Source organism: Mesoplodon densirostris, chromosome 2 (genome assembly GCF_025265405.1).
Source record: "Mesoplodon densirostris isolate mMesDen1 chromosome 2, mMesDen1 primary haplotype, whole genome shotgun sequence".
Classification (NCBI taxonomy): Eukaryota; Metazoa; Chordata; class Mammalia; order Artiodactyla; family Ziphiidae; genus Mesoplodon; species Mesoplodon densirostris.
In genome coordinates this window covers 82113303-82140927 of record NC_082662.1, presented here as the reverse complement: position 1 = coordinate 82140927, position 27625 = coordinate 82113303, and the positions used below count along the sequence as shown (strand labels likewise).

Here is a 27625-nt window from a genome sequence, read left to right as displayed (position 1 = left end):
TTTAAAAATCTGTTATTCTTTCTATGTTTTTGAGCAAAACCCTTTGATATCTTCAAACTTTGAACTTATGGAAGGCTTTTATAAAGCCATTCTGGTAATGAGGATCCAATCTCCAAGCTGACATGATATTCTCATAGTTTGTCACCCTGCTGTTCAGGGGGTACCAACGAAGTTGCTTTAAATGGGAAGCGTCTGTTCCATCTCTGAACCTCTAACACCAGAACAGATGGGTGGAACATGGAACATGGAAGGTTTTACCTCTGAGGTGGTAACAGTGAAGCCACTCATTAACACTGAATTTACCACTTCGTTAGCAATGTTGCTTCCTGTTGAGAAAAGCTAATATAGGCTTTCAGATTGAGCATATATTTGTCTACCTCTGCGAATATAATAAGTAGGAAAAGAAAGTAAATGTTTTTCAGGCTAGTTTTTAAAAAAAAATCTGTCATCCATTTCTGATTTATGAGGTTGTTCCTATTTGGACATTTTACTTTTTCTACCTTAACTTAATTAGAAATGTCAGGAATGGGTAATAGTATAGCATCAAGGTTTGCTTTTCTTTTCATTGACGTTTGCACACTCCCTCCTAACACGTTTGTGTGTTGCCCATTTTTAACTTGCCTGTATGTGATGTAGAGACTCCTGCTGGGTGCTGCATTAGCACCATTTTGGAGTGATATCATTGAATATGATGTTATTTGAAGTCTATTTTTATTTCTGTGGAAATTTGCCAATCTCAAAACAGAATTCTAAGACCTATGACGGGCAGAAAAATAATTGTTGGTATAAATAATAATGCCAAAGAAGGATATTTATAATATTTACTTGTAATATTTGTTGTATTAAGGAACACATCTTGTGGAAAGAATAAGATCATATTTATAAGTGCTGCTCTAAGTTGTGAAATAAGAAGAAAATAATTAGAAGCAATTCTTTTATTCTTTAACTGGATTTAATGTTTTACACAGTATGTACTTGGTACCATAAAAGATATTAGAAATAATGAACTTTATTGCAAATGTTTTAATTTCTAAATAGCAATTGTAAATTCCTGCTGTTCTAAAATGATATTACTTGTTATACAAATTTAAAATACTGTAAAAGAAAAATGGAAGACCTTATTCTTTATCTGAGAGCAGGAACTATGTCTGTCATGTTCCCTACTGAATCCCTGCTACTAGAGCAATGCCTGGCACATAGAAAGGGCTCAGTAAACATTTGGAGAATGAATAAACTGTACTTGATACTATGTACGAAAGGAAAAGAGATATGGAATTTTATGTCAGTACTTCGAATAATTAAATACATGGGGCTGCCAAATAGTGGGTTCTTTAAATCGCACTTGAGGATTATTGGATATTTTGAAGGCGTTGCTAAAACTGCTGAGTTAAGAAATCAGAACCATGATGGAATTTGCATTATTTGAATGAGATATCCGAATTTCATAGGAAGAAAACTGTTTTTCTTCTTATACTTTAGGAACTTTTGTTTTGATTTTGCAGATGTGTTTTTATTCATTCACCACATTAGTCCTTTATTCAACAAATATTGCCTGAGCACTTATGCCAAGCATCCTGTTAGGTTCTAGGGGTATGAAGGTGACTAGGTCACTATCCCTGCTCTCAAAGAGCTTACATTCTTCCAAGAAGATAGGCAACTCCTGTATAATGTGGCCATTTCTAAGAGCAAAATAAGAACAGGGTACAAGGAAACTCTTCATAGTAGGGGCAATAATTATAGCCATGGTATGTATGTTTTCCAAACTTTCAGAAGTCTCCTTTCCTTTTAAAATATCCTGCTGTCTTCTCATAATGATTAAATATTTTATCAAAAATGCCTAGAAAAATATTGTCCACATTTTATATGAAATAAACTAAAAACTTAAGATATATTTATGATGTTTCAGAGTAGAGTAAAAAATTTTAGGTTATTGCAGTAGACTGTCAGATCATAAATAGGATAACTGCCTGTAGGGAATGCCTAGAATTTGGGGATCCAGGTTATGAAAGTTTAAAGAAACATGGAACTTCATTAATTTTAACTTTACTAATTTAGAATGAAGGATACTTTATATAAGCAATGAATGAAACCCAGTGAATAAAACATTTTTTAAATTAGTCGAATTTTAGGAGAATGTGAAACACTGAGAGCAAAGCAGTCTTATTTTAAATAAAAAAATGCTGTTTCATACATTAGCCATTGATGTTGATAGCACATTGTGCATTCAAGTAAGCTTCTCTACTGACTGGTAATTTGTTACCTTCCTCTGGGAATGGACTTTTAAGTGACAAAACTTTTACTTTTCTGCAATATTTAACAATTTACATTATTCTCTAGTGTACAATGTCCCTTAATAAATCTACTTAAGTGAGATAATTTTCTTATTAGTAATCTGTATATGAGATTTTAGATTTTTTTTCAGTCTGTAGCATATTCATTTATATTGTGTGTGTCTGTGTGTGTTTTTTATGTACTTTGCCCTACATTTTGTATATATGCAGTTTTGGGTTGTTGCCTAGCACAAAGGAAAAATTAACCACTGCAACCTTTTAAAAATCTTTCAATTTTTTAGTGTTTCTTCATCCTTGAAAAATTTTTGGGATCTTAGTATAAAAAGTAGAATTAAGCTACTAAAAATGTGTACTTTTAACTCTCCCTACGTTCTAATAATATTCTTTCTTTCATGCAAATCTAAATTTTTTTTTCCATTTTCTAGACTAAATGTGTTAAATGGGCTTGCCAACAATATGGATGACTTGAAGATAAACACCGATATTACTGGTGCTAAAGAAGAACTCCTAGATGACAACAGTTTTATCTCAGACAAAGAGAGTGGAGTTCATAAACCAAAAGATTGTCAAACATCATTTCAGAAAAACAATACATTCACTCTGCCTGAAGAACTGTCAAAGGACAAATCTGAAAAAGCCTTAAGTGGAGGCCAGTCTACTCTATTTATACATGCTGGTGCTCCTACTGTTTCTAGTGAAAACTTTATCTTGCCTAAAGGAGCTGCTGTTAATGGACCAGTTTCACACCCCTTAAATAAGACTTCCAATATGAATAAAGGCAGTGTTTCATTAACCACTGGACAGCCTGTGGATCAGCCAATGACAGAATCTTGTTCAACTTTGAAGGTGGCAGCTGATCTTCAGCTCTCTACACCACAGAAAGCAAGTCAACACCAAGTTTTATTTTTGTTATCAGATGTAGCACATGCTAAGAATCCAACCCATTCCATTAAAAAACTACCTACCTCTGCTTCAATTGGTTGTGACATTCAGAATTCAGTAGGGAGTAATATAAAGTCAGATAGCACTTTAATAAATCAAGTAGAGGTGGGTGAAGATAGTGAAGATTTATTGGTAAAAGATGATTGTGTCAGCACATTAACAGGAATTTCCTCAGGTACAGATGAATTTAGGTCAGAAAATGATACAAACTGGGATCCCCAAAAAGAGTTCATTCAGTTTCTTATGACGAATGAAGACACAGTGGATAAAGCTCCAGTTCACTCTAAAGTAGGTCTAGAAAAAAAGAGAAAGCGAAAAATGGATGTAAGCAAGATAACTCGTTATACTGAGGATTGCTTTAATGATTCTAACTGTGTACCCAATAAATCAAAAATGCTAGAAGTAGACTTTATGGAACAGAATGAAGAACTGCAAGCAATAGACTCACAGAAATATGCATTATCAAAAGTGAAACCTGAATCAACCGATGAAGACTTGGAATCTGTGGATACTTTTCAACATCTAATTTATAACCCAGATAAGTGCGGAGAAGACAGTTCACCTGTTCATACTGGCACTTTTCTTTCAAATACCTTAAAAAAGAAATGTGAAGAAAGTGATTCCGAGTCACCTGCTACTTTCAGCACCGAAGAGCCATCATTCTACCCCTGTACAAAGTGCAATGTGAATTTTAGGGAGAAAAAGCATCTCCACAGGCATATGATGTATCATTTAGATGGAAATAGTCACTTTCGACATCTTAACGTCCCAAGGCCATATGCTTGTAGAGAATGTGGACGGACATTTCGAGATCGGAACTCGCTACTAAAGCATATGATTATTCACCAAGAAAGAAGACAGAAATTGATGGAGGAAATTCGTGAATTGAAAGAACTTCAAGATGAAGGAAGAAGTGCACGATTACAATGCCCTCAGTGTGTGTTTGGTACCAATTGCCCTAAAACATTTGTGCAACATGCTAAAACCCATGAAAAAGATAAAAGGTACTACTGCTGTGAAGAGTGTAACTTTATGGCAGTGACAGAAAATGAATTGGAATGCCATCGAGGAATTGCCCATGGAGCAGTGGTAAAATGCCCTATTGTCAGTTCTGATGTAGCCCAGAGAAAAACGCAAAAAAAGACTTTCATGAAGGACCCCATTATAGGATCATCCAAAAAATCAGCTACCTATATATGTAAGATGTGTCCTTTTACTACTTCAGCCAGGAGTATTTTAAAAAAACACATGGAGTACTTGCATTCATCATCATGCATTGATTCATTTGGCAGTCCTCTTGGACTTGATAAAAAAAAAAGCGACATAATCGAAGAACCTATAGATACAGATAGTCCTAAACCATTAACTAAACAACAGTCAACAACATTTCCAAAGAACTCTGCTTTAAAACAAGATGTAAAGCGAACATTTGGATCATCCTCACAATCAAGTCATTTTTCAAAATTCCATAAACGGCCACACAGAATACAAAAAGCTCGGAAAAGCATTGCCCAGTCAGGTGTAAATGTGTGCAATCAAAACAATTCTCCTCACAAGACTGTTATGATTAAAAGCAGCATTGACCAAAAACCTAAGTATTTCCATCAGGCAGCAAAAGAAAAATCTAATGCCAAGGCAAATAGCAACTATTTATATAGACATAAATATGAAAACTACAGGATGATCAAAAAATCAGGTGAATCATATCCTCTGCATTTCAAAAAAGAGGAAGCTAGTTCGTTAAATTCTTTACATCTGTTTTCATCATCAAGTAATTCTCACAACAATAGTTTTATTTCAGACCCTCATAACTCTGATACCAAAAGGCCAGAAAGCTTCAGAGACCACAGGCGTGTAGCTGTAAAGAGAGTAGTTAAGGATTCTAAGAAGCAAAGTTCTGTTCGAGGAGAAGACTTGGATAGCTATCCAGATTTCTTGCATAAAATGACCGTTGTCGTTCTGCAAAAACTTAATTCTGCTGAAAAGAAAGATAGCTATGAAACAGAAGATGAAAGTTCCTGGGACAATGTTGAGCTAGGTGACTACACTACACAGACTATAGAAGATGAAACCTATAATGATATTAATCAAGAACATGTAAACCTATTCCCTCTATTTAAAAGCAAGGTGGAAGGTCAAGAGCCTGGAGAAAATGCTACACTTAGTTATGATCAAAACGATGGCTTTTATTTTGAATATTATGAAGATGCTGGAACTAATAACTTTTTGCATGAGATACATGATCCTCAGCATTTAGAAAATGCAGAAACTTCATTGTCAAAGCATAGTTCTGTTTTTCACTGGACTGATTTGTCTCTTGAGAAGAAATCGTGTCCTTACTGCCCAGCAACATTTGAAACAGGCGTTGGGTTGTCAAATCATGTCCGGGGACATCTTCACAGAGCAGGATTAAGCTATGAAGCCCGTCATGTTGTATCACCAGAACAAATAGCCACAAGTGACAAAATGCAACATTTCAAAAGAACTGGCACAGGAACACCTGTTAAGCGAGTTAGAAAAGGTAAGTTTTCATGCAGATAATTTGGGCTAATATGTCCATATTCGAATTCAAAGGATTTGAAGGTTTTGCTCAGATTTGGCCTTTATTAGAATCACATAATTTCATATTTCAGAGTTAATTTGTTTTAAGGTGGTCAATTTATTAAAAATTCTGATATTACTCTTAAAAATTTTTTTTTTAGCTATAGAGAAGTCTGAAACCACTTCTGAACACACTTGTCAGCTCTGTGGTGGTTGGTTTGATACTAAAATTGGATTATCAAATCATGTTAGAGGCCACCTGAAAAGACTTGGGAAGACCAAGTGGGATGCTCACAAATCTCCAATCTGTGTTCTGAATGAGATGATGCAAAATGAAGAAAAATATGAAAAAATCTTAAAGGCATTGAACAGTCGTCGTATTATTCCTAGACCATTTGTAGCTCAAAAACTTGCATCAAGTGATGACTTTCTATCTCAAAATGTTATACCTCTTGAAGCATACCGTAATGGCCTAAAGACTGAAGCTTTATCAGTGTCTGCATCAGAGGAAGAAGGGCTGAGTTTCTTAAATGAATATGATGAAACAAAGCCAGAACTGCCTAGTGGAAAAAAGAATCAGTCTCTTACACTGATAGAACTGCTTAAAAATAAAAGGATGGGAGAAGAAAAGAATTCTTCTATTTCTCCTCAAAAGATCCATAATCAAACTGCAAGAAAGAGATTTGTTCAGAAATGTGTTCTTCCACTAAATGAAGATAGTCCATTGATGTACCAACCACAAAAAATGGACTTCACTATGCACTCAGGTAAGAGGACATTTATGACTATCTTACATAATTTAAACACAGTTAATGTTTACCTTAGTGGAATATGTGTCAAAAATACTTTTTCAGAATCCTTTTATTTAAGCTGCTTTTTTGCAGAGCAGGATTGGTTATACTGTTATTTCTATATAAATCATCCGTTGATGTTCATCGGCACTGAGTTCTCTGTGCCTCATCTCTTGGTCACAATGCAAGGTGAGAACAAAAGCAAAAACAAAAAGCTGATCTGTAAAAATAAAATTTGTCATGGACGGGGGATGGTTCTTTGGATGGGAGGTTGATGTTGTTTAGAAGCATAGTGTTACTAAAAAGGCTGTCATTTTTTTGCCAGTGCTCCAAAGTGATACTATTTTCAAGATTTTAGTTGTCGGTTTTCCTGCTGCTTGGGTAAAACAAAACAGACTCTTTAAACTGAATGGATTGGTGTCTGTTGTGTGTTGTGATTAACCCAAAGAAACTTCTCCCTCTTCAATTCGTCATTGTATTGTGGGATAGTTTGCTTTTGGAGGACTGTTGTGAGTATAAAACATTTGTTTGAGGTTTTAGATTTTACTATAGTGTTCTAATAGAACAAAACAGATGGTTTAGCTTAGTGGTTATGCACCCATAGTTTTTCCTTTTCAAAGGAATATTTTGTATGTATTGGCAAATGATGTGGCAGATAAAAAGTTGCCATACTTTATTTGGTATTGCTAAGTCTGGTGTATACTTTTAGACTAGAGAAATGTTGTGTCTGTATGGGTTTCTTTTGGAGGTTAAGAATGTTGAAGATAAATTTAGATGATCTCATAATTTTAGCACTGGGTTGAATGTATCTAAGGTAAAAGTAACTGGTCAATGGATTAATAATGAATAAAATTACTGTAATGTTGGTTTGTTTACTTTGGGCAGACACTGGGATATTCCAAATATTTGTAATGCAGTGTTGATTTGAGGAAAGACTGCCTTGTATTTTAAGTGGTCTGAAAAACAATTTATCTTGTATGAGCTTCTGGTTAATAGGGTTCTTTCTTTTGTATGAAGAGAGTCTTTCAAAGATAACTTTTCAGCATTTTTCAGAGGGATAAAATGTAAGGAAGATGTGTCAGCTATGTTGGCCAAGATATAGTACACTTCAGAGAGGGAAAGCATATTTGTGGCTATCACAATAATGTTGAAGAAACCAATTGAAACATGTTGGGGGCATGAGGGTTGTCTGAGAAGTTAGGAGTTTCTTATTGTTTCAGCATGTTTACTGTGATGACTAAGATGTTAGCTTGTTGATCTTTTATTTAGCACAAAGATTTTAGCAAAATACTTTAAATCATTAACTTTCATTATTGATTGTGCATTCAGAGTAATGAACATAAAATGCCCTGAATAAAATGTTGTGTCTAACAGCTGTTCAGTGGTGTGTTTTACCACCTTTTCTCCCAGCCTTCATCAGAAAGCCTAATTTAGTATTGAGCCTTTTAAGGTTTTGTGGGTAAAACACTTTAATTACCACTTTGTCAACTAGACTTTTTAATTTTTTTTTATTGATAATGTTGTAAACTTTGAAACTTCTCAACAGAACTGTGCTATTCAAATCATAGGATTGTATTTTAGGTTTAGGAAATGATCTGCGTAACACAGAAATCTGCAAGAAAGTGATAATAGGTATTAAATCCAGAGGAGCTCAGGGGTTCAAGACACTCCTCCTTCTACCTTTCTAAAGAGCATGGGTTGGCTCTAAATACTAACTACAAACTAATAATAGGTGACTTAATTTCCCCTCCTTATCTTAAGCTAATTCAATGAACGTTTTTTAAAACCATCTTTATTGTGGTACTTTTTTTCACGCTTTTACCTAAGAAAATTTCACTTTTTGAAGTGAGAACTGGATTATAGTTTTCTTTTGAATGATAGGTATGCCTGTGAAGCTTAGAACATGTGTGCATTGCAATACGACGTTTACAAGTGCTGTTAGCCTGTCCAACCACTTACGCGCTTATGCACGAAAGAAGAGTGCTGGACTTTTGACTGGTACAGGTATGTTTGAACAGATAACACAGCAAGTCTGTTTGATACAATACACTTTTTTTTCTCACCAGACTGGTGCTAGTTCAGATGATATTTATAGCTTTCTTTTGTAAGCAGCAGTTGAGTCTGAATAAACGTTAAATTTCAGCAACTTGTAAACTGTTGGATATAATTTTAAGCAAGTTATTCTTTTTCATTTAGCTCTTAGGGCTTGATTTGAGGAAAAAGGTAACCTAATAGAGGTGTGGAACTTTTGAGTCTACATTATTCTTATTGATTTTTAAATTATACCATTTTTGATTTTTAAATTTATTTTTGTTAGTAGATTCTAGTAAGACACCTCTCTTTGGTAAAAAAGATTGTAGTTCTAGCTTAGGGAAATGCTTCGTTAGGCAAAGAAATTATAGTGAAATTTCAAATATATAACTAAATTAGAAAACTAAGCAAACTAATGAGTCTTCATTAGTCTATAGATCAACTTTTTGAAGGGGCAGGCCTTAATAATGGCCCGTGTTGACAACTGAATAGATTTTTCTTTTAATGCCCCTAAACTATATTTAGGATTAATAAATATAGCTGTGCACATAAATGTTAACATGCACATTTCTGTGTTATTTTTGGTTGGTTAGCCCAACCTTGCAGATACCTCTTCATACTGCTAGCTTGTGAAAATTTTATTAGCTTACTCATATGTAATACTGCTTCTTAAACCCTACAAAATGCCTTGCTCTTTTCGTTTGTAGCCTTTCAAGCTACCCTGCTTTAGCAAATCCCATGTCTCACATCTTAAAATATTCTCTCTTTTCTAAATAGGTCTACATAAAATTCTTTTGCCTAAAATTCTCCTTCCAATCTTTTTATTTCCCTTGCTCTTTTAGATCACTTCCTTCTGCTTTCTTCTAGTTGTTGTTTACCCAGCTTTTTTGTTCTTCCTCATGTCTTCCTATGGCTTACATCCAATATGTTCTTGCCACCAAAGAAACACTTGTATTCACACTAGTGTCTTTCTTTCTTCTGCTTCTTTGCTGTATCCTTTGACTTTATATATCAATAACCAGGGATGACTGCTGACCATTTATATTAAAAGGAGGGGAATAGAGTGAGTTTTACTTTACTGGATTAGTCCTCCTACTGTGACATTTCAGTTACTCCTGCCTTCATCAGTCTTGGAAGGTAATTGCAGACATTAGAGGCAGGGAGGCAGTGAAAATAAGAGACTGTAGAAACCGGAAATCATCATTATTGTTATCATAACCACTAACTTGTATTGAACACTTCTATGCGTCAGGCACTATGCTATGCAGCTGACATGCATAACACTTAATCTTCACCACCACCATTTCAGTTGTAAGTACTACAATTCTTTGCATTTTATAGGAAACTAGAGCTTTAGAGAACTTAAGCAAGTTGTCCAAACTTATGCAGTTAATAGTAGCAAACTTGAAATTCAAATCAGGGCTGTCTTACCCCTAGATCTTTGTTTTCAGTCACTATTACCTACCACATACAGGATGAAAGCAATTGAAAATCCTAAGATGAAGTTGGGTTCAAGGTGAGGATCATTGTGGTGCAGAGTCTAATTTGAAAGAGCAAGGAAGGGAGAGTTCCCTGGTGGCTTGGTGGTTAGGATTCCAGGCTTTCACTCCTGTGGCCCAGGTTCAATCCCTGGTCGGGGAACTGAGATCCTGCAAGCTGTATGGCACGGCCAAAAAAAATTAAAAAGAAAGAAAGAAAAAAAAAAGAAAGGGCAGGGACCCAAGAAATGGTTAGGGCTGTATTAGATTTCAGAGGGCTTTAGAAAATGTTCCATTCTGACCATTTGGGCACGTTACATAAATACTCAATAAGGTAGATCTCTCCAGTCCAGATTTTGTAGTCCATTAAAAAAAATGCCTTTATCTCATATGAAAATCCTTCAAAACATAGTATTAATTGCTTATAACTAACAGATAATGACCGTCCATTGAACAGGGGTGCATTCTCATGAACTCTTTATCATCTAAAAAGTTTCATTAGTTGGGGAAAAAGTAATATAAGATGAATGGGGATACATTTTTATGGGCATCAGAAAAGGAGATGGCTATGTTTAAAATGTTATTAAATACTAACCAAAATATCAGAAGTATTAGGAAATATGAACTGTGTGTTAGGCAGTCCTAGGGCAAAAAGAAGGGAAATGAAAAGCTGAAGAAAGTCTAGGGTGCTTTTTTCCACAGCCCCTACTCACTTTTAAGACACATAAAAATCACATGCTCCCTTGGAAATTCTGAAACTTTTCCCCTTGTTTTCAAAATCATCTTGACCAGTAGAGCTACATAAAGGATATTTTTACTGATTATTCGTGGCAGTAAGAAGTTTTTATCAGCTTTATTGTTTTTTGTTTTCCAAGTGTAGAATGTAGAGCTACATAAAGGATATTTTTGCTGATTATTCATGGCAGTAAGAAGTTTTTATCGGCTTTATTGTTTTTTGTTTTCCAAGTGTAGAATTCTGTATTATATTTATAAACTCCAGATGCCAATTCTCTTCTTCCCTATCAGTTTCACTGGTATAAAACAATGGTCCCAACCTGTTAGCCAGGAGGTTTCCACTGAGTTATTATAAGGGATTCATCAATTCATATGAGTAAAAGGCATTAGTTTTCAAGAATATGTAGATGCTGTTTTGATGACTAAAATACAAAATCATTTTTTAAAAAATTTACCTTAATCTAAGTATATCACAAAACTGAGACAATATAAAGGGAAAATAAGTAGAACTAAAGCCTTTGTGCTCCTAGTTCAAGCAGACTTGATTCATGTGAATTGTTAATTATGTGGCCTACTTCGGAAGAAAAAGCTTAGATATCCCTAGATGAAATGGTAAAGGCCTGCTTGGTTACCTGTGATGGAATAAACTCTCAAGCCTTCTTAGAAACCACCAGCTCCTGGCCTCATCTCTGGGAACTGGTGGCTTTTTGAGAAAGAGAAATATTCCAGCCAGCCTGAACAGAAGGAAAAGGATGCCCCTCTGTTTCTCTAATATTTATTTACTGATGACTCAAATACTTATAATATGATGGTTCTCAATCTTTGCGGGGGGTTATTGGCCCTTTTGAGACTTTGAAGACTATGGGCCCCATCCCAGAAACAGGCACTTATCATCCACAGATAAAAAGTTTTATATATGTAGGCGTTACATATCCCTTGAAGTTTATCATCCATGGGGCCTTCCTCTGGTGGAAAGCTAAGAAAGAGGAGATGCCAAATAAAAATGAAGTGTAAAGAACACGGAACTGGGATTCTGGAGCCCTAAGAAATCTTTCTCTTTTTTTAAGAATTAGATGTTGCTTAAAACGCCAGAACTGTGTAACATCAAACTAATTTATATGGTCACAGATATAAATCCTAACTTAACTAAAAGGAAATAATGAAGAAAGTAGGAAAGTTTTGGAATTAAAGACATGGAAGAGGTAGCCATACTTGGAACAGAGTTCAATTGTCAAGAAAGAATAAACTTCACAGGTATAAATTTTGCCCAACGCTGACCTAGTTTATCATTCTTTGGGCAGGTTCAAATGAATTGTTTAATAATTTCCATGTGCCTTCAGTTGTGGATAATCATTTATGAAGCTGTTTTACTGAGGTTTTTTCTTTAGTGGATTTTTATCTAAAGAGACTAGTTCTAAAGGGTTTACTTTATATCCTACATTGCAAATTCAAGACATACCTCTTATTCAAGAATTTATTCCAGTTAATATAGACTGCACTATTGGAAGACTTCTTTTTCAGGTTTTGTTCTCTTCAGATTGTTTTACATGCCCACACAGATTTCTTTTTCCTGGTTGATTTTTTATACAGTCTAATAAGAACATTATTAATTTTCATTAAAAATTAGAAATTTCATACAATTTATATTAAATGCTTTTGGACTTTTATTTTAACTGCTGGCTTTCTTGTGTTTAATAATATTTTAATTAAATGATATCTTTTTCATACTGGCAGTATTAAGAACACAATATATTTACTAAGTTATTAATAGAGTGACGGAGTATAGTGCCTCTTTCACTCTCACGATTGTCCTGGATTGCACAATAAATTATAGGGTCACCCTGGTTATTAAAATTTTTAAATATTTAAAATTATTCAAGGCAAAGTGTATTCTATCAACTTAATCTGCAATCAGGAACAACAAAAATATTTTGCGGTCAGAGTAACAGTGAATTTTTAACAGGTAAAGAAAGGGAAATAATTGAAGTCCAAGTAGAGAGAATGCTGTGAAAGTAAATATATCAGTAAGTTGAATTCATGTTTGCACAGTGCTTTTCTGTGGTAACATAGCAATCTGTCATCTCCTAAAAAGAAAAAAAGATAACAGTGGTATTCAACGTTTTTACTGGAATTCCATTTTACATCTTGAACTTGTATACAAACTCACATTCATACATATACAAACTCACTTGTTCACTCATTCACTCACCTGAATTGAGTATGATGCACTCTGATATTTTCTATTTTATTATTTTTCATTAAAAATAATAGTGGTCATGACCCAGTAAATTGATTTACTACCCACTAAGAAGTCACTGCCCACAGATTGAAAACACTCCCCTTAAGTGTCTCTTTTAGAAGCTGATACTGACTAGAATCAACAATAGTAATAGTTTAGAAATCATAACACTCTTTCTGTGGCAGCAAGTGAATTTTCTTTACTCATTATATTCAAATGTTTAACTATAGATCATATTTTTCAATCAACTGCTCACCTTTGGTATTTAAAGTAAATTGGAAATTTCTAGCTACTTAAAATTAATGCAGGAAATATATTTTTACATATGCAAATATGTGGGGGGGGCTTCATTTAATTATCTTCAGAATACTTCCATGATAATATTTTGGAAGTAAAGCATGATGGTTGCTGTTCTACAACAACAGACTCATCATTATAATTAAAGAATGACTTTTCCAATGAGAAAAAAATAACTTAAAGAAATTGATACTAGATCCTTTCAGTCAGTAACACTAATGCAATATATCTACACTCTTTTTTAGTGAAGTCATTGTTTTATTTTTCATACCATCCACTTTTAAGCAGAATAGTAGATTATGTGTTACTTAATGGGATCTTTTGCCTGTTTTCAGCTTTAATGGTATAATTGGCCATAGGGGCCTGCAACAACAAGTGCTAATGAACATATAACACAGTGCCAGGTGCTGAGTGGGTATATAAAAGCCACTAGAAAAATAATTCTTTTATTGTAGAAAGTGCCGTAGGAATTCTTTCTGCTGTGAGAGAAAGAAAAAAATAGTATTGTAAAAGCTTTTCAAGGTATATTACTTGTCCTTTCATGAGTGTCTTCTGTGGTATCTTTTAAAATATTATAATATTGCATCTTCAAGAAACCACATCCTTTTATAGTGATTCATTCAACCTGAAAGAGTATAAGAAAATTTCGATCTTATTATGATTAAACTCTAAAGGAGCAAACCAGCTTCTAATTAAACCAAATACATGGATAATTCCTCCAGACTAGGCTGTATGAGGGATACATGAGATATGACCCTGTATTAAAGAACTTAGGAAAGCATTATTGGCAATACATACAAAACTATCAAAGTTAGAGAACTATGCAAGATACTATACACATTAATAGTATATTGACTGTATGTGCTCTAGAAGTTCAAGTTGTTTGTTTAGTCTAGGCCTCCTTTCGAGGGGAGCTGGGAATTAAGTTGGGTTTGTTTTTTCCTGCTGTTTTTTACTGTTTTGTCTCCTTGTTAAGTAGAGCCTCAAAAAGAAAGAAAAAGGAAGAAAAGATAGCTCATGCTGATATGTTTCTTACAATGTTTAAAGTGGGAGGGAAAAATAAAAACAGTAGTCAAATAAAATTTCCATTCATTCAACAAAAGTTTTAGCTGTTTATTGTTGTACCAGGACTGTGCTAGCTCTGAGGCTATAAAGACCCTGCACTCCAGCTGCTTAAACTTAATGATGGTGATCTGTTAGGACAAGGACAAATGTACTGTTGCAGAAAGCATTGTAAGGTTTCAGCTAGACCCTGAACGTGAAGGTTGAGTAGTTTTAAACAGAAGAAGAGATGAAGTAGGACATTCCAGGTAGAGAGAACAACATAGTGTGGGATAAAGGGATGGAATTTGGAGTTCAAAAGGTGTTGGGAGAATCAGTTGTAGGTGTTTGGGAAGATGATAACGCCGGAAAGGTGGGGTTGATGCTTTGAGTGCTTGCTAAAAAATTTAAGAAGTCATCAAAGAATTTTTTAAAATAAGGAAATGACGTTTTCAGATTTGTATTTGAAAAAACTATTTCTCATAACACTGAAAGATGGGTTTCTGTAGTTTCTTGGCTATAACTTATCCTGTGGTACTATTCTTTTTTTTTTTTTTTTTTTTTTTTTACTGATGTGGTACTATTCTTCATTAAGACTGTATATTTGTGTGTATTTATCTGCCCAGTAATGTGTGATTTATTCAGGATTAGCAAGGTAGTGAATGGTTCAAGTCGAGTAAGTTTTCTGGGTAATGGAAGACTAGTGTCACAGTTGATTTCATCCCAACCATTTTTATGGTAGTGTTTCTAAAACGTTATTCTTGTTTTTGCCTTGCGAAACAGTAGACTGAATATAACTTAATTATTTGGGTATTTAGAGTCACGATTACGGATGCTAATTGTTGTATTATGCCAGCAAAAATTGGGCTATTTGCCCACAATACTGAAAAGCGATTGGCTGATTCATTCACTAATTCAACAAGCATTTTTTTCAGCTTCTTGGTGGTTTATGTATTATGCTAAGTATTACAGAGATAAATTGGAACTTACAATATGGTAGAAGCACGTATATGCATAACTAATACAAAACAAATTTTAAGTGCCAAATTATAAGTGTGCATGAAATACTGTGGAAGTTCGCATGAAGAGGAAGGTATTTTCAGCTAGACCAGGGCCCAGCAAGGTTTTTGGAAGTAGAATCTGATTTGGACCTTGAAATGGAAATGGGGGTCGGGGTGGGGAAGGAGCATGCCTGGGAAGGAGCAACTTGGGACTGTGTGGAAAGTTTATTGAAAACACTAGGAAGTAGGAGATAAGGGAATAGAGTTGGACAGGTAAAGGACATAGAATGCTAGAATGCTAACCCATGATGCTGGAATTAATTTTGTAGGGAGGAGCCAGTAAAGATTTTTTTTTTTAAGAATTTGTGTGAAGCTTTTAAAACTGTTTTTTAAATAAAAGTTAAAGGAGTTGGTGGGGAAGTGGAGAAATTGTAGATGAGGTCATTTTAGGAGTCCTGAACCAAAGTCCTGAACAAGAATAAGAGGAAAGAGATGGAGATAGGTCAAAGTTTTAAACCTTGTTATTGGGAAGATGGTTATATACCAGTAGAGTTAATGAGTCTGCTACCGGGGTGTTTGGTAAGAGAACGGTGGGCTTCATTACTTCTCTGGCTGTCATTTATCTAGCAACACAACATAATCTAGGTATCTACTGTTAACAAAGCAAACAATCACACTTACTCAGTCAGTAAGTTTGTTTTGGGGAGAATGGAGCCTAAGAGTTTTGTACTATTGTAGCATAAAATATTTACATTTTATGATGCCTGCTTTTGCTGGTCATCGGTTATACAACTTAGGAATTCTATTTGATAATCTTTTTTGACCAATATTTTGTTTTTCATAAAAGTCTTAACTAGTCCCCTGCGTTCCTATTGGTTCTGTTACTTACCAATTTTCAAGTTTTGTTTTGTTTTTTTAACAATTGACTTAATCTGGATATTTATGTTTCAATTTTTTTAACTTGTCTAATATCTTTACATCCTTAGTTGTAGTGTTGTGTTTGTTATGTTTTATGTTCTGACATGAATCTCTTGAATGCTGTTTATAATCTGGATTAAAATTTAGTAGATTTTACAATAAAAAAAGTATGTTCCTGGCGAGACCTAAACTGTAGGCAGATCTACTTCAAGTGACTTTATGGAAATAATAAAATAATACACAGATTTTCTCTTTTGGAGGTTAGGGCAAGGGGATGGCTTGCTGGAGACTGGTGGTCCCTCACTTAAGTAAGAAGTGGAAAAGTAGGATTTACTGGTTTTTTGTTGTGTCTGGAGTTTGAGGAATAAGGTTAATTCTTGCTGTCCAATGTTTAAAGTATATATTTAATTGTGGCCTTAGCTGGAAGTTAGCTAAACCAGAAATTACCTAGTCAACACCGTGTTTGTTAATAGTTCAGATTTTGGCTGGAATGTAAAAAAATACTTCAGAATTATAAAAAGCCAAATCAGATCTATTGGGATTATAGATTTGTGATATTTAGATTTACTCTTATGATTATTATGAACTCTATCTAACTTAAGTTGAACATGATTATATTAAAGATAAGTTAACACATTTTTAGGTAAGGTCATTTCCTTACTTAACTAATTTTGAATAGGAACAATCATTTAGTTACTTCTAATAAATATGAAGTGGTAATTTGGAAATACTGACACTTTTAGAGGGCAGGGAGTGTGCTTATATTCAGGTGATTCTAAACAAATGTGATTTAGAGCAGATTTGCCATTATGTATTTTAATGTTTATTCCAATTTTAGATATGTCTTTGTCTTAGAAAAGTGGTTGATATTAAATGCCTATTGTGTTTAGTAAAAGAGCATGCAAATCCAACCTACCTTAAGGAGAAATTTTAAGTTTTTTTTTCTTACCTGTTACCACAGGTACCTGTTAACTCTTAATTGAACAATAAACAGCTTGTACCTGGGGGATTGTTAGTTTTTAGCTTTTTGCAACCTAAAAAAACTAGTATGCCTCCAATTTCTGTTTATAAAAATGTGTGATAAAGTTTCATATTTATGTTTAGCTTTTCCCTTCACATTGATAATGCTCAAAGTATCATTTTACTAATCATTCCCTCTACTTTGAAATAGCAGAGGCTTCTAGACGTTGAATGTATCGATATGTACTTTTTCTTGTCCCAAGTAGATAACTTTCTTTGAACCAAGCATATAAAGCTGTTTCTACCCTTAATACAACCTCCTACTTTGTAGGGCAAACTCAAGCTACCTGATTCCTCTAGACTAATATTAAGCCATCAACTTAATACTTACAGCAAAGGAAATCTGCTTTTCAAATATTTTTCACTTCATCCTCTTCCAGGTAGAATGTTAAATTATGCTATACCTAATTAACTTTGCCATAATTGCCCTGTGATTCTAGGTTAGTTATTGTTTTTAGTTATTGAGAATGGAAACTCCAAAAATAATGAAAGTAACTTAGGGTACTAAAAAAAAATCCAATTTTAGAGTGAAAATATCAGGGGAAAATGATGGTGAAAATATGCTTCTGAGGTTGCTAATTGTGTATCTATATGTTTAATTCTGATTGGAAGGGGAACATTGCTTTCATAACAATAAACTACTTAAACTGCTTTATGTGTCCAAATATGCCAACAACCAGTTAGGAACAAAACAGATGAAATAGGGCTTTTGACTAAATGGGCAGGGAAGGGTGATTGCAAATAACAATATTTTGATGGTGAATGTTAATTTAGTTATGATGTTAGTTCTTTACCATAGAGGCTTCAGATGTTTTTAAGAAATAAATCTCCATTCTTTGAAGTCATTTGTGTAGTGAATTAAAAAGAAAATGAAATTCATTGAAGCAGTTATTGTATATAATGGGCAGAAAGGTGGAAGTGGCAAAAGGACTTATGTTAGAGCCCAAAGTAAATTACTTTTTAATGTCTCAGAAAACAGATTTGAATTTGTATCTGTTGTATTATTTATTGATTTGCTTTTTGCTGATCCAGTTTAGTTCTTTAGGCACAATTGTTGTTTTGTTGTTGTTGTATTTTGTAGCATAGCAGTATGATGTTCTTTTTGAGGGCTCATAAGTCTGCTGTATTTCTGTCTCATTCCTATTTGATCAAAACAGCTGTTTTACTGAAAGGTGTATTCTGAAAAAAATTTTATATGACCTTGTAGCTCAGCTCAATTCATTCTTCTTACAAGTAAAATATTGCTGCCAGTAGAAATGTAGATCGTTTATAAATCAGATCACTTCAAAGGTTTTTTTTTATAGTCTTCTGGTTAAAATTGATCTCTTTAAACATTTCCTGCCACCCTAAATAGGAAGATTTGAGTAACTGGGTTTATTCATTTCTAAAGAAGTATTTATACTCAAGGAAAAGAAAATTAAGAATTTCTAAAACTAATCTAGTATTTTTTGTAAATTTCAAGTATAGAAACAATGTTAGATTTAAAATACTTCGGAACAGAAAAACGGTATGTGTGTGTTTTGATTTTTGACAGTACCAAGTAAGTGCAAATAAAATTCTATTGTAAAGAAAGGCTTTGTATAAAGTTATCTATTTGACAGATTATTCATATAAACAACTTCAATAAACCTTAGGCTATTTGTCAGAAATATTGATGAGCCACATTATACTAAAACTGACTGTGTTAGTGACGTTGTTTTTAATGTTCTAACAATTCCTGGTACAGTCCAGAATAAAACTGCTTTTCCCTCTAGAGACAATAAAATCTGTTAAATGAGAACATTTGTATAATAGACATGTTTGTACATCATCTTTTTCATTTAGTGGAACATTTTGGAATATTCTTTTTTTATATATACATACCGATTTTTCTAAAATTTTGGGCAGTATTGTAGGGGTGATGGTTGGATGTTGATATTAGAAAAAATTATTCCTGTCAAATGTATTCATATTTTACTTCCTAAAATAAATGACATTTCAGGGGGTGAGAAATTTTAAAGTGATGATGGAGATATTAAGACATGGAGATACTTATGTGTAATTACCAGAGGTCCCTGGTTTTTAATATCTTAACTTTATGGACAAGTTTCCAAGGATTCCCAGTTCATGTGATTCCTTAAACTTATGTGGAACTCTGGATACTGGAGATTCTCAATCATATGCTGACAGAGTTGTCCTACTTTCCAAAGTCATAATACCTTCAAATACTAATTACTACAAAAACTATGGTATTCTCACTTAAAATTTAGTTCTGATCATTCATAAAAACAGCCATAAACTTCAGAGTTTCTAGAGTTCATATAGCATCAAAAGTCAGAAAAAAACTTTTTCCCTCTATTAAAGTCAAAAACATTTCTATAACCTCTGAGTAAACATTTCCAGTTCCATTTTTTTAAAGTATCACAGCATCTAAATGTAACTTAAATGCTTTGTAACTGATAAAACATTCTTTTGCATACTTCCCCATCACCCTCTGTCCTTCTCCCTCAATTTGCTTTACACACCTAACATTAGCATTCTGTGAACAAATATTTAACGGATTGTTAAAATGTATTTTATTTGTATTCTACAGTAATTTATTTACATTTTAAAAGGAAATTTGAATACAGTGTGGCAATTTTGACAACCAGCAAGCTCATCAAAGTAAGATTCTATCTGTAATCTCATGATATACCAAATGCTTGCTCTGTTCCACGTAACAGAGACAGGGATTGTGTGTAGTTTACCTTATAGATAGGGAAAGAGTAGCTGCCATCTAGTAGCACTTAGCCCTTTGAGTTCCTTAAACTCTTTACTTCTAGTGTATGAATTTCTTTAAAATTCACCTGAATTCAAATTGCTCACCAAAGCAACTAGGAAAAAGAAAGTGCTGACTACAGAGTATGTGTTACCTCATTCTTCTTACCGGTTATGAAGAACCTAGTTTCTACATAGAAGCTAGACTGGCCAGTGAAGAATTTAAGTGTGACTGCTAGCAACATATTCATTTAAACAAATGATACAGAAGTGTTCTACAGGAACTATAGTGTATATTACATAGGGGTAGAACAGATTTCTGTTCATACGCTGTTTAAATGTCAAAGGTTAAATTGCTAGGTTTTTCTTTATTTTTCACTCCAGAAGTATTTGTTGAGTTCCTACTATGTGCCAGACTCTTGAATGAGCTAACTAATGAGAACCTTGTAAGATTTTTCTGTTCAGATTTTGGTTGTTTAACTTTGAAGTAGCCATTCTTTAAAACTTAACTTGACTTCCTATATAGTTCTTTACTTATTAGATTCTTCTTCTGAGGATAAACAGAGAAAGACTGTAAGACCTAGATTTTACTTTTAAAGAGGCAGGTGACAGGAAGCGAAAAACAGTGGCTTGAATGAGATTTAGGCTTCTCATGGTTTTTAATTTTCTATATGACATTTCTGTTAGCATTGCCACTTGACTACTGTAAGAAACTGTTTATTGGTTTTATAATAGTAGCATCTATTCTTTTGGAGCCCAGACTTCGAACAATTCATTTCACGCAATCATTGAATAGCTAGTTCCTATTCTCTCTTACCTAGAATTTTTCCAGGGAATTTCATGTGACAGGTTAACAGAAGAAAAGCCATTTGGACAACTCTTCTGTTACATTTGTTTCCCTCCCCCTTGGATCCCTAGAGATAAATTCTTACCATCTCTTCCTGCTAATTGACCAGCAGCACCCTGGAATACTATCATCCCTTTGTCTAAAGGAATGGCGTAGTTTTATTCAAAGAATAAAATGTTATGTCCTGTCTATTCCTACCTATAAAAAAATACCTTTTTTCTTTATTAAATTAGATTTTTTTTGTAATAAATGATTGAAGGAAAAGTCAAGTAACAGAAAAATTTCAAGAACAGTTAGCACTAGAATTTTGATCCACTTTAACATAAAAATCTTTTTTTCCCCTTTTTAATCACATTTTTAAAATAAGCTATAGGAGAAAATATAAAAAGAAAAAAACGTAACAAATAGCATTTAACTTCTGGTCCATGTATGAACTTATGTGAGGTAATCTGGATCTGTATTTGTTTTCTAGCAAAATAAAACATGTGCTTGTCTATGCAACACAGATTGAGTTTAAAAATGAAAGTTGAGCATTGTTTGCCCTTCCAGATGTAGGGCTAGCGTATAATTTTAAGAGCTATTTATTATTATAAAATTCAAAGTGAATTGGTATATAAAATTGATTTTTTCATTGAACTTTTTACTGTTTTCAAAGCATGTGAGATCTGATTAATGGAGAAGTAATCAAATGCAAACTTAATGATCTCACATAAAAGGTTATAGTTTTTCTGGAAATAAGATTTAACCAGATGTTAATGTATATATATGATCATAAGAGAAAAGATTACATTGCTGTAATAATTGACCAATTTAGTCATTTCAAGTTATTTTAGTTACATTTTCTCAGTTCTAGTTTGATATGGTAAAGCATTATTTGAAAAAGGAGTACAGGAAGAGTGTATGCTGATAATATTACTGCTGTTAGAGAACCAGCTGCAAGTTAGTGCATGCTTTAGGGAATACAAATGAATACAGACTTTTTCTAACTTGATTTAGATGGTCTGACCTCCCTAGAAGTATAGTATGTATACATACTTGGAATATATGAGAAATGTTAAGTCTTTTTCTTCCCTTTTTTAGCTTTAGATTGTAAGCAAAAGAAATCAAGGTCAAGATCCGGAAGCAAGAAGAAAATGCTAACATTACCTCATGGTGCTGACGAGGTTTACATTCTCCGATGCAGGTATATGCCTATATTGCCAAATCTGCTCAGTTTCTTCAGATTTTGCTTTGAGACATATTAGCTATTTTATTCGGGATTTTTAGTTTGTGGCAGAAGGTGCATTCTCAAAAATCAAGTTACAAATGAACTTTTGGAGACAGACTTAAAATCTTATATGGCTCATAATATGCTATACTTCAACAACTAATGAATCAAGGTTTTTACATTAGCTAAGATACTGTGATTTGTAAAAGTGCCTTTTGTTTTTGTTGTGTTTTATTTGTGTGCTTTGTTTGGTTTAATTTGATATTTTTTAAATTGTCTTGAGTTCCTGCTTATTGGGAATATATTTTCTCTCCACTCATACTTCTAAGTGTAGCTATACAAACTCATTCACACCTTCCATACTCATCTTCATGCAGTTTAAGGAATTCTGAATTGGAGAGTGGTCTTTTGAAAAGAATAGTGCATTTTGGAATTACGAGTTGTTTTAAATATATTAAGATGTGTAGATGTTAAGACCTTTTAATTAATTTTAACCTAATAGTAATGTTCCCATCTCTACAAATATTAGTGGAGTTATTATGAATTGGCAGTTTTGATATTGTATTAAATCATTTTGACTTTATAGGTGTTTAGAGACTATTGTCAAGTACTATCTCCAATACAAAGTAAAGTTTGCTCCTGTGTTTATGGATTTTATGGGAATTGGTTTTACATAAAGGGAATTGGTCATGTTAAGAGAACTGTTATCAACTTATTCTCTAGGTTTTGTGGCCTAGTCTTTCGTGGACCATTGTCTGTTCAGGAAGACTGGATTAAGCACTTACAACGACACATTGTAAACGCTAATCTTCCACGGACTGGAGCTGGCATGGTGGAAGTCACGTCACTACTCAAAAAGCCTGCCTCCATTACAGAAACTTCATTTTCTCTACTAATGGCAGAAGCAGCTTCATAGAACAAGAAAACCTTTTAAATAGCAAATTTGAATTGGATGTAAATTTGAAATTCTTTGTCTTTTTTTTAAAGCCACATTAAATTATCCGTTTATAAATACTAAAGCAGGCAAATGGGGAAAAGTGAATGACAGTGACATCAGAGCAAATTGAGTGCTTCAAACAGTAAGTAGTCTCTATATTTTGTATAGGATGGGAGATGTGTTTCTGAGGTTTACTACGTTTTGTCAGTTAACTGTGTTCACTCAATGATAGATCAGTACACGTAAGCAGTCATTAATAAACTGTTGCACATGGATACTTAAACACAGACTTATTGGAAAATTATGTTTTCTGCAGTGTTACCAGAATCAAGGTTCTGTTTATTCCCCACAAGACTCGCATTGAAAATTAAGATATTATATTTTGTTTGTATATATTTAGTGTTTTGTATAATACCAGGAACCGCTAACTAAATTTACTCAACTTAGGGCATTAAATATCATGTACTTCATAGTTTGAGACTGTTCACTCAAATAGGGCAGAGTACTATTCTATCTAGTTGTGTAAGTGTTTTTTTAAAATCACATGGAACGGTTTTTTTTATACTAAAAAGTGGAGGGAGATTTGTTTAAACAAGTATTTCTAAAAGAAATATGTACATAGTCCTGGAAATTATTCATGGTAAGGAAATATTCTTTACTCCAGTTGCATTTCTCAGACAATAAAGTGGTGCATCCATGCTACCTCCTACTTTGTCAACAAAGATGCTATTTACCCTTTACATTTTTGTATCATAATAGATTTTAAAAATCTAATGTTCTTTATTGCAAGACATCCTTTTGTTAACAGATTTGTTTCTTTTTAATGTTTTACCTAAAATTTGACATGCTTACAGGACAGGTTTGCCTCTTACTTTATTTAACATTGTAGAAATGTAATTAATAAACAATGCTCACTACACAGTTTAGAATAGGCTTTCTCATTTATATTCTCCAAATTTGATCAGTTAGCAAAACTTAATACACCAATTGAAATATTTCTACATATGATGAGAATGTTTACAATTTAAATTTTAGAACTTGTTTTGGATGTGATTATATGTACAAAAATCGTGTAACACTATGCTCATGCTAAGAACCGACATAATGGAATTACTGAAATAAATGTGCTGTGAGGAATGGAAAATACGGTGCAGATGTCTTGGTCATGATAAATTGTGATTCTCCTTTTAAACTCTTTCCAAAAGCAAATTAATTCTTTTAATCTGAAATTAAATTCCATTACAAACAACAGTTTTTGTATGCAAGCACCATTTCATTTTATTTCATGTAGTATGGCTAATACTATAGTTGAAACAAGGATATGCATTGATACTTTTCTTCGTATGTAAATAAAGTTAAGAGCAGTTAAAATAAGGAGTATTTTGGTAGAGTATATACATACCTCACTGCCAGTGAAATTGCTTTCCTATGGTATATCTCCTTACCAGAAAAATCTCTAAATAAAAAAAGACTTAAAGAAAATTATAATGTCTATAGTGTGAAACATTTCTTATTTTTATCACTGGTGGAAATGGTCCACTTGAAGTTGTGTTTCATTTGATTTATGTTGTTTATACTTAGAAGGTTACTTTATTCACATACTTTATATGTAAAATTAGGAAATTGAACGAAATGGATTATTCCCAGCCAATGGTCTCCTGATCCCTGGGTTACTAGATAAGGGAAAAGTACTTGTAAGTTATTCTCATTTTTCCAAAGGCCTCATAGAAACTGCTTCTCTATAATGGTGAGTCTAACTAAAACATCAAATTTCTTAACTTTTGATTGAAAATATACCAAGTCTGTGTATAATAGTATTCTCTTACTGAATAAGTTTCATCGATATGAATATATTCTATATTTAAATAGAATATACTTTTTTCATTGGAAGTCATACTGCTACATAGCAAGTAGAGTTCAGAAATAAAGGGAAAAAAAAGATTCCTGGTGGGAAGACTAGCAATCACTAGAGCCCTTTTCAACTCTAGTATTTATGGTTCTTTGATTTAATTAAGCCAGCTATCAAGATGTAGGAATATAAGTAGGTAGTTTGACCACAGATTTCATAAGCAAACCTAGATTACATTTTTTATGTTAAACTATTTCTAAAACAATATTTCTCCTTCTGGATATAAAAAGAATTAAATCATCAAAATACAATAATTCAGAATGGAAACAGTAAGCTAGAGGGATTCCTGAAAAGTAAATTAAACAAAGAACATTTTTTATAGTAAAGATATTTGGGTTACAAAATTTTAAAAAGTTCTTAGGGAGCAAAATTTGTCTTTTATTTGACAACTAGAAAGTTAATGATATATTTTCATTTGGCTTCCACTGGAAGAAAATTATAAAATATTGTCTTAAGTTACATGATAGAGTTTCATGTTAAAACATGCACTAATTCAGTATTCAGTATTGCTGAATTTTCTTTTATAATTCCTTTATTATTGCCTAGATGTTTGAGCCTCTTTTGTATTTGAGCTTCTTTTTCTTTTTTAAAAAATCTTGTTAAAAGCATTGATTTATTTAATAGCATCAAGACAAAAAAAGTTAACTTCTTCAAAAGTAGTATTTTCCACTATGCTTCTTTAGAATATATTAGAACCATGGCATAGCTAATATCTCTATTTTAGATTTCACATGCTTAGTTATGGGTTAGAGGGAATGATAGTTTTTCAGTAGTAATTTAATTAGACAGAGTTTTTTTAAGGACATACACATAACCTCTCAGGGACTATACAGTTAAAACATACTGGTCCAAAATATAGCTCTGATTTTTTTTCTTCACTAAGAAATTGTAATATATGCTCATTTTAGAAATATTAAGAAAATGAAAAAGTAAAAAATGGGGAAAATCACCTGTGGTATTATGACTCAAACACATTTACTTTTTTCTTTTTTTTCTTTTTGTATATGATCTTTATTACGTTCTGGTAGTTTTTGTCAATTCCTATTTTGGATACATTTGTCATGATGGAGTACTGAATACAGTTTATCTGCATCATTATATATGACTGTGTATGACCTTCATTCTGAAACACGTTTACTTTTAACAGCTTGTTATGTTTCTCTTATTGTTTCAATATAGTTATGAATATAATATAATTTATCCCAGTATCTCATTTTCCCAAGTTTATTTGAAATTTAAGTGCTGCATTGTATAGACTAACCTTTGAATACTCAATCTTGAGCATTTTCCACCAACAACAACCAGTTCTCTGATGCTCCAGACACCAGTTGGGTGTCCAACAGTTCAAGTCAATTCTGACATTAACTACCTGGAGTTAGCGTCAGACTCCATAGGTTAAAGGGTTCAGTCCCACAAGACTGCCCACACTTGAGATGCCACTCACAAGTATCAGGTCACCCATACTTGTGATCAACTGGCTATAAATCAAAGGTTGCCACAACCCACTCTTCAGGTTCAATAATTTGCTAGAACGGCTCAGAGAACTCAGAAAAATACTTGACTTTAACAGTTTATTATAAAGAACATAACTCAGGAACAGTGAAATAGAAGAGATGCATAGGGCAAGGTATGCTGGGAAGGAGGTGGCATGGAGCTTCCATGCTTTCTCTGGGTGCGCCACCCACCCAGCACCTTAATGTGTTCACCAACCCAGAAGCCCATCCCTTAGGGGGTTATTATGGAGGTTTCACTATGTAGGCATAATTAATTAAGTAATTGGCCATTGGTGATTAACTCAATCTCTAGCTCCTTTCCTTTCCCTGAAGGTTTTGGCAGGGTAGCGGGACAAAAAACTCCAACCCTCTAATCATGCCTTGGTCTTTCTGGTGACCCACTCCCATTCTGAAGCTATCTGGGGGCCTCCAGCCACCAGTCATGTCATTAGCATATGAAAGACACTCTCATCACTCTGGAGATTGCAAGCGTTTTAGGAGATGTATGCCAGGAACCAGGGACAAGGAGCAAATATTTATTTTCTATTATATCACACTAGATGTAAAGCCTCTATGTGACTAAAACTAGTCAGCATCAATGATATTTCAAACCATGGACTATAATTAAGCATTCACCCCTGGTATGGAAGGTAGCTATCCAATTTATTGCAAAAATGGGAACTTGTTTTCTTATTCTGAGGGCCAGTCAAGTTCAGTCATTGATCTTTAGTCAATAGCTCGTAACTTTAATTTCTCGATTCTTCAGCCTACATTATAGACATAGATACAACCTTTATTTTTCTTGATTACTTTGATTACGAATAATTGAATAATACTTTTAATTGCTTAGGTGTAACCAACAGTAACAAGTAAAACTTACAGAATTGATACCTCATTCTTACATTAAGTCAGAGGTCAAGGTGAACAAAGAGTGGGATATAATCTAATTAATTACTAGGGTTTTTCCTTGTTATTAACGTTTTGGACAAGAAAAAATACATGGACTTCCTCCACAGTAAAAATTTGTCGTATTTCTATTCTAGTCTTGTTTTTCTATTTTATAGACTTTTCCTTTTTAAAAAAACACAAGATCATGCTTTGTAGAAATTAACCCTTTATTCTCTTAGCTGTAGATCCACAAGCATTTTCATACCACTACATATTATTCTTA

The 27625-nt window shown here is 33.4% G+C and overlaps 1 protein-coding gene across 13 annotated transcripts in view; it reads left to right on the top strand.

The window, feature by feature from the left end:
• ZNF644 (zinc finger protein 644) overlaps nt 1-24518 on the top strand; it is a 112917-nt gene extending 88399 nt beyond the window's left edge. For 9 of the 13 annotated variants that reach the window (XM_060090092.1, XM_060090101.1, XM_060090093.1 and 6 more), the window contains 4 exons: nt 2717-5754; nt 5936-6541; nt 21989-22091; nt 22839-24518. In XM_060090092.1, coding sequence (XP_059946075.1) covers nt 2717-5754; nt 5936-6541; nt 21989-22091; nt 22839-23031 — 3940 coding nt within the window. In that variant the 3' untranslated portion in view covers nt 23032-24518. The remainder of the gene's footprint in view (nt 1-2716; nt 5755-5935; nt 6542-21988; nt 22092-22838) is intronic. The other 4 variants (XM_060090102.1, XM_060090103.1, XM_060090104.1 and 1 more) reach the window with 1 other exon arrangement.
• The last annotated feature ends 3107 nt before the right edge of the window (nt 24519-27625 follow it).